The sequence below is a fragment of the Danio aesculapii genome, chromosome 22 (assembly GCF_903798145.1).
Source record: "Danio aesculapii chromosome 22, fDanAes4.1, whole genome shotgun sequence".
Classification (NCBI taxonomy): Eukaryota; Metazoa; Chordata; class Actinopteri; order Cypriniformes; family Danionidae; genus Danio; species Danio aesculapii.
Window position 1 is genome coordinate 12259976 of NC_079456.1, and position 17855 is coordinate 12277830.

General features: G+C 38.2%; 2 protein-coding genes across 2 annotated transcripts in view; both read right to left on the minus strand.

Moving 5' to 3' along the window:
• Positions 1–318: 318 nt before the first annotated feature.
• On the minus strand, positions 319–2043 carry mid1ip1b (MID1 interacting protein 1b). The gene is made up of 2 exons (XM_056448322.1): positions 1903–2043; positions 319–1568 (listed from the first exon to the last, which is right to left on the minus strand). Exon 2 carries the CDS (start codon positions 1311–1313, stop codon positions 870–872), a length of 444 nt encoding a protein of 147 aa, XP_056304297.1. The 5' UTR covers positions 1314–1568; positions 1903–2043; the 3' UTR covers positions 319–869.
• Positions 2044–4212: 2169 nt separating this feature from the next.
• Positions 4213–17855, minus strand: part of tspan7b (tetraspanin 7b) — a 48371-nt gene continuing 34728 nt past the window's right edge. The window contains exons 2-8 of the mRNA XM_056447716.1: positions 16159–16347; positions 15990–16064; positions 15764–15859; positions 13213–13368; positions 13052–13135; positions 9027–9109; positions 4213–6275 (exon numbers count right to left, since the gene is read on the minus strand). Coding sequence (XP_056303691.1) covers positions 9041–9109; positions 13052–13135; positions 13213–13368; positions 15764–15859; positions 15990–16064; positions 16159–16347 — 669 coding nt within the window. The 3' untranslated portion in view covers positions 4213–6275; positions 9027–9040. The remainder of the gene's footprint in view (positions 6276–9026; positions 9110–13051; positions 13136–13212; positions 13369–15763; positions 15860–15989; positions 16065–16158; positions 16348–17855) is intronic.

A 17855-nucleotide genomic window follows, 5' to 3' on the forward strand; every position in this document is an offset into this window, starting at 1 on the left:
TGTGGGCTGCTTAGATTAGAGACATCCGTCATTAAGTGCAGCTCAAGCAGTGACTCAGCAGCACCAATCGGAAAAATGCACTGCAGGTGCTCAGCTCTTTCAGACGTTGCCAGGTCTTAATTTAATGTGCCTGATCCCTCTGCGGACCTCAGCAGCAGCTGCGCGCGCCAACACAGCCCCAATGTTTGCTGAGCTCAATAAGACAAGCGCGTTAGACGTACTGTAAAGTGATATTTCGCAAGGACATCCTGGAAGGGAATGATTCATTGTTAATCATGAGTTTTAGTTGACTAAGAAATCACACATTTGAGTAAACAGTTGCATTTACAAAATGTTTATTTTAGGGACCATAGAAAAAAATACACGACAACTTTTTCCTTCTAGACATTTAACAACAGTAACTGTGATGCAATCTCCAGGAATCTCTCAACATCCGTAGGATCTATCATGCGATTCCGTCATCGATTGGGATGTCATGATGTACCAGTGGCTGTTGAGCGCAGAACTGTGCATTTTTATACATAATTAGGGATTTTAATTCTGACTCAAGCCCGTTAGAAGCAACATTATTACAACTGCCACAACGGTCCATGAAATATCTTTTGCATATCTTTTAAAATGTTTGCTTATTTAAATAAGTCGCATTAAATTTCAAAGCTAGTATCCAGGTTGTGCAAACAATATCAAGGGATGTTAGCAGGGGAATTAAGGGTGCTTATAAACCGGCATCAAGCACTAGTCTTTTTTTCGATCCGGGGAATTAAAGATGCATGGAAACCACGAGGGGCCCATTTGGCTTCAACCCCTGCTGCACCCTTGTGAATTAAAATTTTTTTGCGGTCCAACGGCGTTGTAAACTTCAGTTCGTCTCAATTCCCACAGCCACCGATACCAATTTCTTGCTTGTACCTGTTTGTTAAAGTGTTCGCTTTTCTAGTGAGCTTCGCCAGTACTGTGTGTAGTCCGCTTAGATGATAATGAAACAGCTTCTCCAAGTCCTCATCGTTTGGTTCAATGCGAGACACCTCCAGGGGTGTCGTCGTCACGCCATGTTTCTCTTTACGCCTCTCTTCGGCTTGAAGTACACCCCATTCAATATCATTCCTGATTGATTTGAGGAGCACATAAGAGCCATACATGTCTCCATCCTGGAAAGAGGTTACCTCTTTCTCCTCTTCCTGATCCAACGGGACGTCCCTCAGCAAACTTGGAACCATGACCGTCTGGTCCATGTTATTCACGGCACCAATAAACCGGTTCATGGCATTGAAGAGAGAGTTTTTTTGGTTGTAGGAGTCGCAGATCTGCATCATCTTTGCTGTCCTATTGACCTGGAGGGCTCAAGCGCAGAACAAAGCTTTCGTTAAACGCAGCCGTTTTTCTTGAGCTGGGTGGTCCAGATAGCTCTAACAGAAGGTTTATCCGCTATTATTTGTGTCCAGACAGTGCTCGGGTCCCTGTGCGCTTCAGTAGAGTAAGTTTCTGAAAGCGCAGGTGGATTTAAAGCATGGGTGTGGCTTCAACACGTCAATCAAACGTGTAACCAGGTCGTAACCGGATAATGTGACCTGAAATAACAGAAGCATGATAGATTAGAAGGGAAACACACAATATTACATAATCAAAATGGATATTAGAGTGAAAACATCAATGATGTAGAAGAAAAATGTTAAGAATAGGCTTACTAATCGCTAAATAATGTCTACTAAACGATCAAGAATTAAATTTTTGTCGTATTTTTAAGATGTAAGTCGGTTTACATTTGTATTTGTCTTAAGAATACATCCTGAACGTGCATCATTCGCTTCCTACCACTCCTTAATCTGCTAAAGGAAAGCCGGCCGGCAAACTAACCGTCAATTTATCGAGTCTAATAAACAACACAGGCTTATTAAAACCCACCTTCTCTGGTATTTGACCGCCGTTAAATCCAAAAATGCCCGGCAAAGTCCAAGAAAACCGGCGATAAAGTCGCTGATAGATAACAGACTCGTCTAGCAACGGCGCGAGGGTGAGGCCGCATGTAGCTCTCCGGCACTTATGAATATTCATGAGCGAGGCATCAGCCCACAACCGCTCAGCCGCTCTGCACCAACCAGAAGGCAGTCGCTGAGTTCATCCAGGAGGACGGCGCCTCTCAACAACCAATCAGGCGGCACAATGGGAGTCTGGCTCTGTGCCAAGGCTGCAGCTCACGGTCAAAGACACGACAGTGTGAGAGAGGGTAGTCTATGAGGGAACTACCGAACTGATGAAAGCACCTCGAGCATTGCGTGTAGACTACATATTTATAGCCTCAGCGGTTCTGTGTGTTTATCATATTCCACACTTTATAGGCTATATTGCGTTTAGACTTCATATTTATAGCTGAAATAAATTATTGTAACCTTTCTGGTGCTATTTGACGTCTACACATGTATACACAATATGGAAAACAAATTAGACCTGACAATTCTGACTTGCTTTAGATCTATATTTGCATTTGATTAAAATTGAGCCAAATCATTAGTAATATTCCTATTATTCTTCAGACATTAGATGTAGTATCTACAATTAGATATTCTTATTACTTTAAAAATACTTGCACAAAAGGTCGTGTTTTTAGATTTCTATTAGTTTCTATTAGTGGATGGGCCACTCACAACACCACAAAAAAACCACCCAAGATTCATTCATTCTCACTATTATGTTTTTCTCTTTTATGTTTTGTTTCTAGTAGCATGTATATAGCATAATTACTGAATATCTAATTTTGTCGTGTTCGTTTCATACATTATCAATACATATTTACTCATATACTCCCCTTATATTTGTTGGAATAACCGTGATTTTGACCACATCGTATAACATGTTATTATAAAAGTCATTTTCTAAATGACAAAATGCTGTAAATTACCATATTTTATTAGAATTTCAGAAGAAATGTTTTAGACCTTTATAGAATAACACAAATATTAACAACTTATTCAAACTCATACACCCAATAAATCCTGGAAAATCCAGAGAAACCGAGACTGCAGGTGGTCCCCCATCTAATATTTCAAATGAATGAATGCTAAAAGATAAAACACGAGGAGACTGTGTATGCAAAGCTTTCACAGATCAGTGGAACTATGCAAATGCAAACTTGCAAATATTATGTAATCTGTATAATGACTCTAGGGAAAAGGGTGAAAGTCAAAAATCAAATAAAGCACCACAATGCATGAAAAAAAGTATTTGTAGGCTATATTGTTTTGAGTAATAATAGCTACACCTACGAAAATAACTATGTTTTACTTCAAATAATATAAAATAATAAGCTAGTTTAAAACTCAACTTAAGAGAGATTCTTTTAAAAGTTTTAGTAAATATTTTGTGAAACTCAACATCTTAAGTTGAAACAAAGAATCTCCAAGTTGAGTTGACACAAATTCAAGTTCACTAGCTGCCTTGAAAGTGTAAGTTTAACCAAGTGAAACGTTTTACAGTGGGCTAAATGTTTCTAGTAAAACTGAATTATTTAATTAATAATGATAAGAAAACATGCTAGCCTAAACTAATTTTGCCAGGCCTACTTTGATAAATCTATGTTTAAGTAAGAAAACTACATATTAATCTCAATTTAAGGCTCCAAAAAGTGGAACATGCCTCTACACAGAGTTTGTTAGAAAAGAAGACGGCACAGTTTAACATTTAAAAACAAAACCAAATGAAGTTTTAAGGGGTTTTAAATGATAAAACATTTGATAACTCCTTCAATCGTACACATGTTGTCATTGCGTTTTTTTTCAAAGGTGGAATACGTTCTTGTTGACGTCATTATTAGATGTTTCTGATGTCAGACATTAGATGGGATGACTGACATTTAAAAAGGCTTTTTTTGTGGGGGGCATTACATGATATGTACTGCGCAAGACACGTCCAAGTGACATTTATTATACTAACAGACGCGATATAGACATTAGCCTATATGCACGTCCGTCCGTTTTTGCATCATTATTTGCATGGGATTTCCCCATTCACACAGCAGACCGGAGGTCTCCGGTCGATGAAGCTGTTGCTCCGTTACGTTTTTCAACGAAATCGTGGTGCCATCCAGCGGCCAGGAAGCGAACAAACCCCCCGTTTTCAATCCAGGACAAAATTATTTTAACACGATCCCGTGAGGAATCCATTCATCCAGTTCAAGCTGTGACACACAAACTTTAAATGAAGACAAACAGACACGGGTAACCACGAAGAACCATTTTTATTCATAGAGATCACGGATGTTTACAATATCAACGTACATTTTGTTGGCATGCTAGCTGGTGATGCATTTTAAAAAGTGTTTATTTTTTATTATATAAAGTAGCCTACATTATTCCTCTGGAGATGTGTAGTTCATCACTATGAATTCTGGATTCTAATACTTAAATGATGATCAATCAACACAAGGGGCAGCTTCAGAAATGATCGTTTAACATATTAGCTAGCTAAGGCTAAATGATAACAAAATGGCCAATGAGAAAAGCATATAAAACAGCATGAAATGAGATTTAAAAAGGAGAACAGTGACACGTAAATAACAGTACTTCACAATAGATTCAAAACTAAACAAAAGCCAAAGACTGCAGCAATTTTGACCACATATGTTAATAAATAATAAATAAACAACTGAGGTGTCTAAAGTTTGGCTCAGTCTTTAATAACTATGACTCAACAAAACACTTTATTATGCAAAAATAACTGAGGTAAAGATGTTTCAAGAAATTATTTGACTCAAAACCTCAAGAAAAATTATTTATTTCACTTTATATAGGATTTTGAATCAAAACGTCTTTAATTAGACAAACTAGCAAGGATTTATTTTAGGTCTAACATCTCATATTTTCTTAAAAACAACATAGCATCCTTGGAAACATCCTTCATCATACCAAAATGCTCATCATCTTTCATGGTTTCCTCATGCAAATATTCATTCTTCTTGAAATTATCTGGACATTCTTGGAGCTGTAAAGCATGATCATCCTCAATGCTGAAAGAGATGTTCAGTTTGATTACATTCTTACATTAAAACGCCACGAAATAACTGTGTCACAAGGTAGATATGGTGTAAAACTGTAACTACCACCCATTAACTGTTGAATTAGCCATTCAGTTGCCTGATAAACAGTGTTAAGTTAGTACTCTGAAATATCTGCTTGTCTTACAACAACAACAACAACATAAATGCCTAATTAGTTTTCACATTTACACTCCAGTCAGCATCTACTCGAGTTCTGTACAAGCCTATACAGTATGTGGCAGAAAATTGCTTGTTTTTTTGGCTTTCACGGTGAAACACATTGATGTTTTTTGACTCGGCACAGGAACACGTCAAGTGACTTTCAACCCGAAGCTAAAAAAATAAAATCAAATTCTATTATAAAGCCATTTCTGAGATGAACCCCTTTACCATAGATTTTACAACAGCAGCAACAACAACAACGAAAACATCTTGCCATTTGTGTGTTTTTAATAGTTTTTCCTCTCCAAAAATTAAGTAACTAACAAAGTCACTTGTTTAGGGGTTAAGTAACACCGTGTCCTAACCGGATGTGCGAAGTTTTGAATGTAAATAAGTAAAAGTACTGCAAAACTTAGCACAAAATAGCCAATTAGAGCATTTAATTAATAAAAACATACAGCTATCTGGACCAATGAGATTTCACTGTGGGCGGAGCTACTAATTGCAACCTGACCAATAGTAACAAAGCTCACAAAATGGCGGATAGTTAAGAAAAACCGACTTTTCTCCATAAAAAAAGGAATATAATATATAAACAGCTAACAATTCACACGTCACACTTAAGTCCTAATAAAGTACTGAGTGATTTCTGCGTCTGAAATAGAAAATGCTATGCAAAGGCAACAAAACCACCGATAACATATTTGATATACAGTACAGCGAGAGATGGATTGCGATATCGATTTCCTGCGAGTGGTTAGGACGTGGTGTTACAAAAATGCGTTAGTTATAGTGTTTGTGAGATGGTTTCCGCATGCAAGGTTTTATACAGAGTAAAATGCAAGAACGCAGGAGTGCGTCTTAAAACCGTTTCCTTGTCCTCGCTAACGCTGACGTTTCGAAAGGAGAGGCTTTGGTCATGGCACAACTGCATGATTAAGGAATGACAGAAAGCAGAAAAAAGGCAAGAAAGAAAATTTAAGATAAAAGGAGAGAGAGAGAGTAAAAAAGAGATGTGAAAGAATGGAGTGTGCGAGCATTTTTGGGTTGCTTTCCCTTTCCAGGTGACGTACGTCTTTAGTGCCTGTAGAAACGAGAAAAAGAGGATTCAACAGTTTCAGTTTTGAGCAGTGTTTACGCAGTTTCACACAACAAGATCTCCTAGACTAAATGTTTCAAACTTTTTTTTTAATTTAAATTATGCTCACAAAACAATCTGTTACATGTATAAAGAAGATTCCCAAAATGCATTAGTGCAATGAAAAACAAAAGGAAATAGTTTATTAAAATTAATAAAACACATACACAATTGAATAAATATAAAGAAATTACATTGCATATAATTTATGATTATTCTTATATAAATAATTTGTTTAACTATTTTTTACTGTAAAGAAAATTTTCCATCATACACATAGAAACAAAATCGGAAAATTACATGCATAGCTTTTTAGTAAAAATAAAGACATTTATTATTTAAATTTGAGCATTTTTACAATATATATATATATTAGATTAGATTCAACTTTATTGTTATTACACATGTACAAGAACAAGGCAACGAAATGCAGTTTAGGTCTAACCAGCAGTGCAATAGCAGCAAGTGCAGGATACAGGTATAGGTTATAAAGTGCAGTTATAGAAAAACTATGGTGTGTGTATATATACATACATATTAAATGTATGCACAACAATTAAATTATTTTAAATGTAAAAGATCATGTTAATATGTTGCTTCACAATAACACTAATAAATATTTGACTATTCAACCAGGGGCGATTTTAGAATTCTCATTGTAGGGGGCTCAGCTCCTTATGAGGTTGAAAAAAAAGAAAGAAAACCTCATAATTATGTGTATAATTTTATAGTAATACACTTAAAAATGTTTGGCTAATATAGTAGGGTTGTATGCTAATAGCAGTATTCCACTGTATTGTATAGACCAGGGATACTCATTTGATGAGCCGCAAGATAGCTTAAAATTAACTCTCAATATTATATTACAATTTTTGTATTAAAATGATTGCAGTAATGCACTTTCTTCTGTTCTCTGATTAATTCAAACTCGGCGGAAAAACAGCCTCATGAGGCTGCAACTAGAACACGCATGTCTGTTCATTCACAAACTATGCGTAAAGTGAAAGTTTTTCTTTGTGTATTTTTGTGTGAACTATTAAATATATCCGCATAGGTGTCCAAATTAATGTCCTGTGAGTGTTTTATAACAGACACACACCTGCCCATACAGGAGTATCTAACAAGGCTCAATGGTGTTTCTGCCATAGACTGTAAAATAAACTTTCAGATGAGCTTCAGACGCGCTCTGGTGGAGCTGTTCACTGCTCCTGTCAACAATCTCCCAATAATATCCAGCTGCAAACTCAACCGCCATCAGATCGACGCGTTTCAACAGATGTAGGGTGTTTTACTGTATTTTACATTTGTCTGTATATCTTTGGATAGTCGATATTTAATAGTAGATATTCAGTCAGTCCAGTTTAAAGCAGAAGCTGGTCTTCTGCAATCTCCCTGTTGACCTGTGGTTCTCTCATATATTTGTTAATAAATAAAGCTTTAAATGAGCATTTCATACAAACATTTTAGAGAAAATGTCAGACAGGTGGGCCTTCAAAAATTGATCTGAGAAAGAAGTGGGCCCCAAAGTGAATTATATATAATGTTATATACGGGCATAGCTATTTGAGTTCTGAATGAGCCACATAGGCTTAAAGTAAAAACCACTTTCTATTTTCAAGTACATGTTTTGTTTTCATGTATTAAATAAATAAAACTGACACATTTCTAATTAAATGCCATAAATATATATATTTTAGACCTACAAGCTAATTCTCATATTTCACGATCTGAATCATAATAATAAAGAAACATTTTTAATAGAAGCCAACACATGATGTTTTTATCTCTGACAGTTAAAATGAGTACTTTCTCGAAGTGGTTCTGTCACTGTTTTTAAACCTTTCTGTGCAAGACTGTATGGTATAGTTAATGCCACACGCACAGTAACGTGTTAAATTGTGAAATGTTTGTTAAGAGTCACATTTTTCAGCTGTGATGATCAGGTGAGCGCCGAGAAAACCTGATTGCTCCTCCATGACATTGGGGCACAAGTATCTATAGGAAGGAACTGCAAGTAAGCAGATATTATAACAATCTATCGATAAACACACACCTTGGGCTCTCGCTCTGCACAGCTGTGGTTTTCTGATCAAATTAAAACAAAAGATGGAGAGGAGCCAAATTTAGTGTATTTATGAAGTTTAGACTACAGCCCCCCTAAAATCGACCTAGCAACGCCCATGTATTGAACTATATATATATATATATATATATATATATATTAAAACCTACTATGAAAGCTAATTAATATAAAACATACTGATCAACATTGTCAATTTTTATTTAACATTCATTCATTTTCTTTTCGGCTTAGTCCCTTTATTAATCAGGGGTCGCCACAGAGGAATGAACCGCCAACTTATCCAGCATATGCCCTTCCAGCTGCAACCCATCACTGGAAACCCCCATACACTTTCATTCACACACATACACTATGGCCAATTTAGTTTATTCAATTCACCTGTAGCGCATGTCTTTGGACTGTGGGGGAAACCAGAGCACACGGAGGAAACCCACACGAACACAGGGAGAACATGTAAACTCCACACAGAAATGCCAACTGACCCAGCCGAGGCTTGAACCAGTGACCTTCTAGCTGTGAGGCGACAGCGCTACCCACTGCGCTACCGTGTCACCCCTATTTATTCTACATTTTATTTAATGTTCACTTAGTAACACAGTGTGTGTGTGGCTCACCTTTCCTCCCCCCGCTACACCATCTCGTACTGATTGGCAGTGATGAATCGCGACAGACAGCAGGCCAGCAGCATCCCGATCAGCTGAAAAAAAACACACACACAGTCATTACCATAGTAAACCTCTTTTTTTTTAACCCCTGCTTCAACTTGCTAATTAAATTAAACCACACTAGTCGTAACCGCTGGGGTCACGGTTCGCTCTCTCTTCACGCAGCAAACTCTGGTTGAAATCGTAATGAATGTTTACTGATTCCCATTTAACCAAGCTGAAAGAATTCCACGCGTGCAATGGAAGATTAGCCGTATTAGTGAGGCCGTATCGCTAAGAGATGTCATTGATTCGGGCTTGCAGATAACGCTAACAGTTCAATTAGCATCAGCGGAGGGGTCGAGGTGTTCCTGCGCGGCCCTTTGGAGCCATTAGCGCGGATGGAGAGAGATCTGCATAATGGTCCCGAGGCGGAAGTGTGAGTGACAGAGGGTCTGATTGTGTTTGAAACGGCACGTTCGCTAGCAAACCCCAGCTGTGGCTCCTGCGCGAGTGTGTGCTTGTTAAATAAGGGCTGGAAAAACACAGACACTGCGGGGTTAGCATGACTCGCTCCTGCTTTTAGACGTGGCGTTAGCGAGTGACTCATTTGATGGCGTGTAGCACTTCACCTGTGAGAGACAACAGCAGACAGATGTTCAACTCGCTGCAGTGGTAAACGGAGAACAGATTGGAGTAAATATTACCATGCTAACGAATAACGGTATGATGTGTTAGGAGAGGGGAAATAGTCTGGTTGTCAGTGTGAGATACAATGAAGATATACAATTGCAAAACGATGCAAGAGTTTGGGGCGGCACTATTTATGAATGAGTCTTTGATCATTTACATTTTAAGGAATGAAATTAAACGTGTTTTAGATGTTAGTGTCAGTATTGTTTGTTTTTAGGATGCAGACTAACCATATTCCGTACACAACGATGTTCCGTACAGGTTACCTTTTAACACCAATCTCTGAATAAATACATACGGGTTGTAGATAAGCTATATATCTGTGTAATCTGTGTCTCACTCTTTCATCCCCGATCACAACAGAGACTCTACCAAATGTTTTTTGATCGGTAAGTTTGCTGCGTCCACCCAATGCGCTTGAAAATGAACAGTGGGCAAGCTTAATGTGCGAGTGTCGCTTGGGAAGGGGAGACATTTAGAGCAAGGAAAATATGCTGTTGAAATTAGTGTTTCTGAAATGAATATCATGTCATCACAAATTGTTAAATAAATGACCTTTTGTTGAATAAATGCTTTGAAATGGGGATATTTAAACGTCATTTGTGAGTGATGATAACCACGGCGCAACTCTCCTCCAGAGAAAACCTGAGACAGGCTGCAAACACTATTTGCCCATGGTATTTGTGCATTGATGATGTTTATATTCATAAAAGGTCAGTTAATTTAGTGTTAATTTGCATGAATTTATTGTTTCAATATTTATGGTGGCTTGAGAAAGCCAACATACTGTTATACTACATAAACTTCTTCTTCTTCCGTCTTCTTAGACTAATTTAAGAATGCATCTCCTCCTATACTGTTCATACTACAACGACCAAAATAACTCCAAACCTCCCAAACTATACTGAATTAAGTTGCTAAATCTTTTCCAACTGATCAGACTCACGGTTTTCTGAAAACTCACACGGAAAATTCAGAAAAGTCCCATTGACTTAACATTGGACCAAACTTTGCGACCTCATAACTTTTTGCTAGACTGTCATACAGACTTAAGTTTGGGCTCATTTAACTCAGACTGCCAATCACTGATGAGCTTTCAACTAACAAGCCACACCCTAGCAACCATTCACTGCACCCTAGCAACTGTCCCATAGAATTCCATTGAAAAAACTGCCATTGACTTTACATTGGACATACTGATAACATACTAATCCATACTAAAAACATGCTAATTCATACTAAATTCATGCTAACAACATGCAAGTTTATAAAGCATGCTAGCAACATGCTAATTCATACTAGAGCCATGCTAATTTATGTTAGCAACTGCCTAGCAACTACTTAGAACACCTTAGCAATCACCTCGCAACCACCTAGAAACGCCTTAGCAACCGCCTAACAACCACTCAGAACACCCTTGCAACCGCCTAACAATGCCTTAGCAACTACCCAGAACACCTTAGCAACCGCCTTGCAACACCTTAGCAACCACTCAAAACACCCTAGCTACCACCTAGCAACATCTTAGCAACCACATAAAATACCCTTGCAACTACTCAGAAAACCCTAGCAACCACATAACAACTTGCAACCGCCTAGCAACACCTTAGCAACCACCTAGCAACATTACCAACTACCTAGAACGCCCTAACAACAGTCTAGCAACCACTCGGAACACCTCAGCAACTTCCTAGCTACACCTTAAGAACCAGTCAAAAAACCCAAGCAACACCTTAGCAACCACCTAGCAACCAATCAGAACACCCTAACAACTGCCAAGCATCACCTAAGCAACCACTCAGAACACCCTAGCAACAATTCAGAACACCCTAGCAACCACTTAGCAACACCTTAGCAGCCACTCAGAACCCCCTATCAACAGCCTAGCAAGAAACATGCCAATCCATGCTAGAAACATGCTAACATATATGTAGTTATAACAGTTTCAAACTTGTAAAAAACTACTTCAATTGTTTAATACTTAAAACTACTTCAAACTTTCAGACGAGGCGTTTTCAAGACACCATAAAGTTTGTCTACGAACTTTACTTTTCTAGTTTAAATTGTCGCGCTGTAATAAAATAAGTATGATCTAAAACTTAAATGACTGAAGATATTGAACATTAACTTCAATTTAAACACAATAATAGTTTACTCTGACATGAGGTTTTAATAAGACTTCAAACAATCACCATTTTTGCCGGTGAGATGAGGTTATGGCCCTGTACAGAACACTATTTTAATCGTGTACGGAACACCGTTAATACCCATCATCTTCCACACACATGCGTAGGCGGTACGTTTCCCCTCTTTTCTTAAACTTCTTGTTCAAAAGACATCAATCAAAATTTGGATTGTGCAGTTGGAATTCAGTCAGAGAATGATCACACAAACATGCTTATCTGGCTTTCAATGACAGACGAGTGGTTGTTTGAGTGGGTGGAAGAGCGGAAAGTGTACGGAACATGGTTAGTCTACGTTATCTATAAGCTAGTGTGCTCCAAAACATTAACAAAATTTGTATTTTGAAGTTATAAAAACTGATACACACACGTAAGGCTTGTAGTTAGCCTAAATGAATCATTTATTTTATCACATCATACTTAAGTTTCACATCAAATCGTGGCCAATCAAATGCTCTCTAGTATTAGACATGTCCCGCCCCCCTTTAAGGCGCTTCACATTTGATGCACTTGAGCTCAACCACTCTCACTGGCAGAGTTGTGATAAAGCAAAAAAGGGGAGGCTATGTCCTGCTCTCTCTTCGTGTTTCGGTTGAGATTACGTCTAACAACTTCGAAAAATGCACATTTTAAAGCACTTCACGGCACCTTTAAGGCTTTTTAAAAAAATTACAATTAATTTGCACAGAATATTAAACAAATATTTAAACAGTGCATATGTTAAACATTTAAAGGTATAAAGTAATGAAAATAAAATATGTAATCATTTTAAAATAAATACTGTAAACTGTAAAATATTTTAAAAGTATTTTAAAGAAACATTACATCTTAAAATATTTTAATATTTAAAAGATTATTTTATAATATATTCAATTTAAATATTAAAGAATATTTGAATGGTTTAAATAAAGGACAAATAATAGAAATATTCCAAAATTAATTATTAAACTTTGTTAATTAATAATGAAAATTACAAATGCAATAGAATATAAAATACTTTGAAATAAATATGAAAATAAAAAAGCCATTTTGGGTGGGCTGGTTTCAGATATTAGATCATTTCTGTGTCTATCAAAAGCAGTGTGTGTACATGAAAGCTGTAATAAGTCTCCATCCTACCTGTGAGAATGCAATTCCAAACGTTACTCCAGCAATAATGCCCATGTTAGTCTCAATAAAGGTTGTCACCAGCTCATAGCAGCCCTGGAAACAAGAGACATATTATAAACAGACAAAATGACAACAGTCAGCCTGCTTTTGTGTGTCTGTGTGTGTTTTACCTGCTGATAGACTTTGGTAGGTGCTATGGTGGCGTTTCGCAGGTCTGAGGAGTTGCAGTCTGAGATGTTTGCGCAGCAACTCGGAGGGATTCCATTCACAGGGAAATAAACACTGGAGAACCAGCTGGTGTAGTTCAGGACACCACAACAACGCAACTGAAGAAAAAGAGAAAACACACATCACAACTATTGGCTGGAACACCTGATCCTGTCTATATGCATAACAGCCCCCTAGCACCTTACCCAACACCTTAGCAACAACCCGGTAGACCTAGCAACTACTCAGAACATTTAAGAAACACCTTTGTTCTTTGAATACCCTTGGAACTGCCCAACAATCACCCAGAATAATTTAACACTCATCCAGAACAACTTAGCAACATCCTAGCAACCCTCCCCCCACCCCCCCCAAACCACCCACCCACCTATGAAAATCTTTAAATATATATCTTACCCAAAATACCTTACAAAGATCGTAGCATGCATCTGTAACACCATAAGCAATGCATAACAGCCACCGAGTACTATGCAACAATCTATGCAACTGCCGTTAACCACAACACAGAATTTCTCACTGCTTAGAAACCATCTTGAATGCTAACAACCCCATACCAGCTACCTAGAGCAATGTCATAGCAACCACCCAGAATATCTTAGTAAAGCATCCACCAAGATCACTCTTGCAGCTGCTTTGCAACCACTCAGAATAACTTAGCAATGACTGGGGAACCAGCTAGAACAACTACCCACTACCTTAACACCTAGCAACCACCCAGAACATCTAATTAATACCCTAGCAAACAACAAAATATCCAAGTAACACTTTAGAAACCCCCACAACAACTTAACGGCGTCAAAAAACATAGAACATTCTTAAACTGCCCAAATATTATTCATGACCTTAGCAACACCCTAGTAACCACCCAAAATATCTTATCAATGCCATAGTAACTTTGAGCGCACTGGCACCTGCCTAATTAACTTGGCAACCACCCAAAATATCTCATTAATACCCTAGAAAACAACACAATCTCTTGTTAACACCTCTAAACCCCCACAACAATTTAACATCTACAAATCACCTAGAACATTCTTAAACTGCCTAACAATTACCCATTACCTTAGCAACACCTTATTAACCACCCAAAATATCTTATCAATCCTGTAGTAATCACAAACACTCAAGCAAATGCCTAACAACTACCCATTACAATAACAACACACTAGCAACTACCCAGAATTTCTTATAACTCTCTAGAACAGTGTTTCTCAACCACTTTCCTGGAGGAGCACCAGCTCTGCATATTTTCCATGTCTCCTTACCCAAACACACCTGATTCAGATCATCAGCTCATTAGAAGAGACTGAAAGCCCTGTAATGGGTGTGACAAACAAAGAAGACATCCAAAACATGCAGTGCTGTTGGGCCTCCAGAAACATGGCTAAGAAACACTGCTCTAACAAACCTCAAGAACACTCCTGCAGCTGCTACCAAAATATCTTCGTAACCCCGCCCCACAACTTCTTAATAATGCCTACAAATCAAATAGAACATCCTCAAACTGCCTATCAATTATCCTAGCAACCACCCAAAATATCTAACCCATGCCCTAGTAGCCACGAACACCCTAGCAACTACCCATTAACTTTAGCAACACCCTAGAATTTACCCAAAAAAACTCATTAATGCCTTAGGAGTCAAAATCCCCTTAGCAACTGCCTAGCAGCTACCCATTACCTTAGCAACATCCTAGCATCCACCCAAAATAACTCATTAATGCCTTAGGAGTCAAGATCCCCTTAGTAACTGCCTGGCAGCTACCCATTACCTTAGCAACATCCTAGCATCCACACAAAATAGCCCATTAATGCCCTAGTAATCAGGATCCACCTTAGCAACTGCCTAGCAACTACCCATTACCTTAGCAACACCCTAGCATCCACCCAAAATAGCCCATTAATGCCTTAGTAATCGAGATCCCCCATAGCAACTACCCATTACCTTGGCAACACCCTAGCATCCACCCAAAATAGCCCATTGATGCCTTAGTAATCAGGATCCACCTTAGCAACTGCCTAGCAGCTACCCATTACCTTAGCAACACCCTAGCATCCACCAAAAATAGCCCATTATTGCCCTAGTAATCAAGATCCTCCTTAGCAACTGCCTTACAGCCACCTATTACCTTAGCAACACCCTAACATCCACCCAAAATAGCTCATTGATGCCCTAGCAATTAAAATCCCCCTTAGCAACTACCCATTACCTTAGCAACACCCTAGCATCCATCCAAAATAGCTCATTGATGCCCTAGCAATCAAGATCCTTGTTAGCAACCACCTTAAAGCTACTCATTACCTTAGCAACACCCTAGCATCCACCCAAAATAGCTTATTAATACCCTAGTAATCAGAGTCCCCCTTAGCAACTACGCATTACCTTAGCAACACTCTAGCAACTGTCAAGAACAACTTAGCATTATATTATATTAAAATGTCTGACATTAGAAGGATAAAACATGACTAGAAATGAAACAGTGTTTAAACATACACTCCTCTGGACGTTGTCCACTGCAATGCTTCTCTCGTCCTGGGCATTGTAGTTCTGAACGGCCTCATTGTATGTCCTCAGAAAGGTGCCTTTGATCTGAGAAAACACACACGCACACACACACATAGTGAGATGTCACCAGAACAAGCCCTACTAGTGCGAGACAGATGGAGATCTTAAAAATGCATTATGGGTCACTGCCGGAGAACCAGCGCGTGTGTCTCACCTCATGACGGAAAACAAAGCCCGAGATGCCAGCGACCAGCTCTGCCAGGAAAACCAGAGACAGGAACATGGCGTACTAGAGAGAGAGAGAGAGAGAGAGAGAGAGACAGGTTAGCCTTATGTTTAGTCATGATCTGCTTCCTGAAGCTGCTCAAGCACCGGACTCTCACCAGTTTGAGCATCCATGGACTCCCGCGGCATGTTGCGAAGCAGCCGAACAGTCCGAACACGATGATGGTCGTCCCGGTCCCGATGAGCACATAGGGAGCATTGGTGGAGTTTTCAGCAATCAGAGAGATGTACGGACCCAAGATGAACTTCCCCCATAATCCCACCGCCAGCAGGATTGCCCCCGTGATCTGGAGACAGAGAACATTTTAAATGTTAAACCCTTATCGTGAATATGAAGGGCAGTCTGGGACAAAAGTTTTCAAAGCAAAACCAAAGGGGTTTGTGCCGACAGGCATGCAGCAAATGTGAATGTGCTTCTTTACTATGTGAAGACACACATAGTCTGACTTTTTTTTAAATGGAAGACTTATTGATGTCTGATGTTTGCATATATACATGCTACAATACACTCATGATAACTGATATTTGTATATTTATATCCCAACTAGGGGTGTAACGGATCACAATTCATGGTTTGGAACACGTGGCGCACAGATTAATACATTTTTTTTACTTGTAGATTAATCCTAAATTTGTAACGATCACAGAGAGATCGCCTCTCGCCTCATCCAAATCACATGTATGAAAGCATTTAGGCTTTCTTGTAAAATAATGATGATGGTGACGGAAGAAGTTGTGGTGGGTTATTCAGGATGTGGTGGGTTTCATTAAAGGTGTTTTCTGTCACTACTTGTTTGGTCTGCATTAATGCATTCAGTGTAAGCCGCACGATTAAGCATTAAAAGATCGGGATCTCAACACCCACGCAACATAAATAATAAATGATGGTGATTTGCATATGTCTGTTAATCTTTCCAATCGCTGCATTCAAATCTGAAAACACAAAAATCAAGACAGAGATTCAGTCTTTAGTCTTTTAAGTTAGTTATGAAGTCAAATAACAGTCAAATAATACAGAAGTACTGGGATAACAGTTTATAGTTTAGATTTAACCACTGATGTTTATGGTGAAGATTAAAATCACCATCATGTGCATTTACTGATGCTCGAAAATTAAAGTTGTAGCAGAAATTACATTGAACCAAAAGGTGGCGACAAGCAGTCATCAAAAATATGCCACTGAATAATTCTTCAAAAATCCATCTAGCAATAAACGTGAAGTTTTATGAGTGAATCACTGAATCATTTATTGAAAATGAGACTAAAAATAAATCCAGGTTGTACAAATGATAATGTTAGATTTCTCCATTTAGCGTTATCAGCAACAGCAGTAGTAAAAGTGAATTTTTCACAGTACTAAATATATTTATTGTTATTCAGCTGATTATTTCTTCATTTTATTTTCAATAAAGTTACAGGTTCTCAGTTCTGTTTGTTAAAACGCAAATGTCCATTTGGTTTCAAACTCACAGACACTGAATAAAAACAGGTCATTTTTAAGAGCTCTCACAGAATTATTGCCATGACTTACAGATTATTGAGCTGAAGCTTGACTACAAAATTAAATCGTAAATCAAATTGCAATATGTCAAAAAAAAAATGCAATTAGATATTTTCCCTAAATCGCACAGCGATAGCTGATATAGTGAAACTGTGCATGTTGATGTGATTAAAATGTCAAATTCTAGCTCTGATTGGCCTCCACCAATTAGGAGTGTTTGCTGCCATCTAGTGGAGTAATATTTCAAAACAATCTAATCAAAATATAGAATTTTTAGTGATTGATCAATAATAG

Excerpts from the sequence above, each read along its gene's own strand:
- mid1ip1b (XM_056448322.1), bottom strand. The coding sequence starts at position 1,313 with ATGATGCAGATCTGCGACTCCTACAACCAAAAAAACTCTCTCTTCAAT.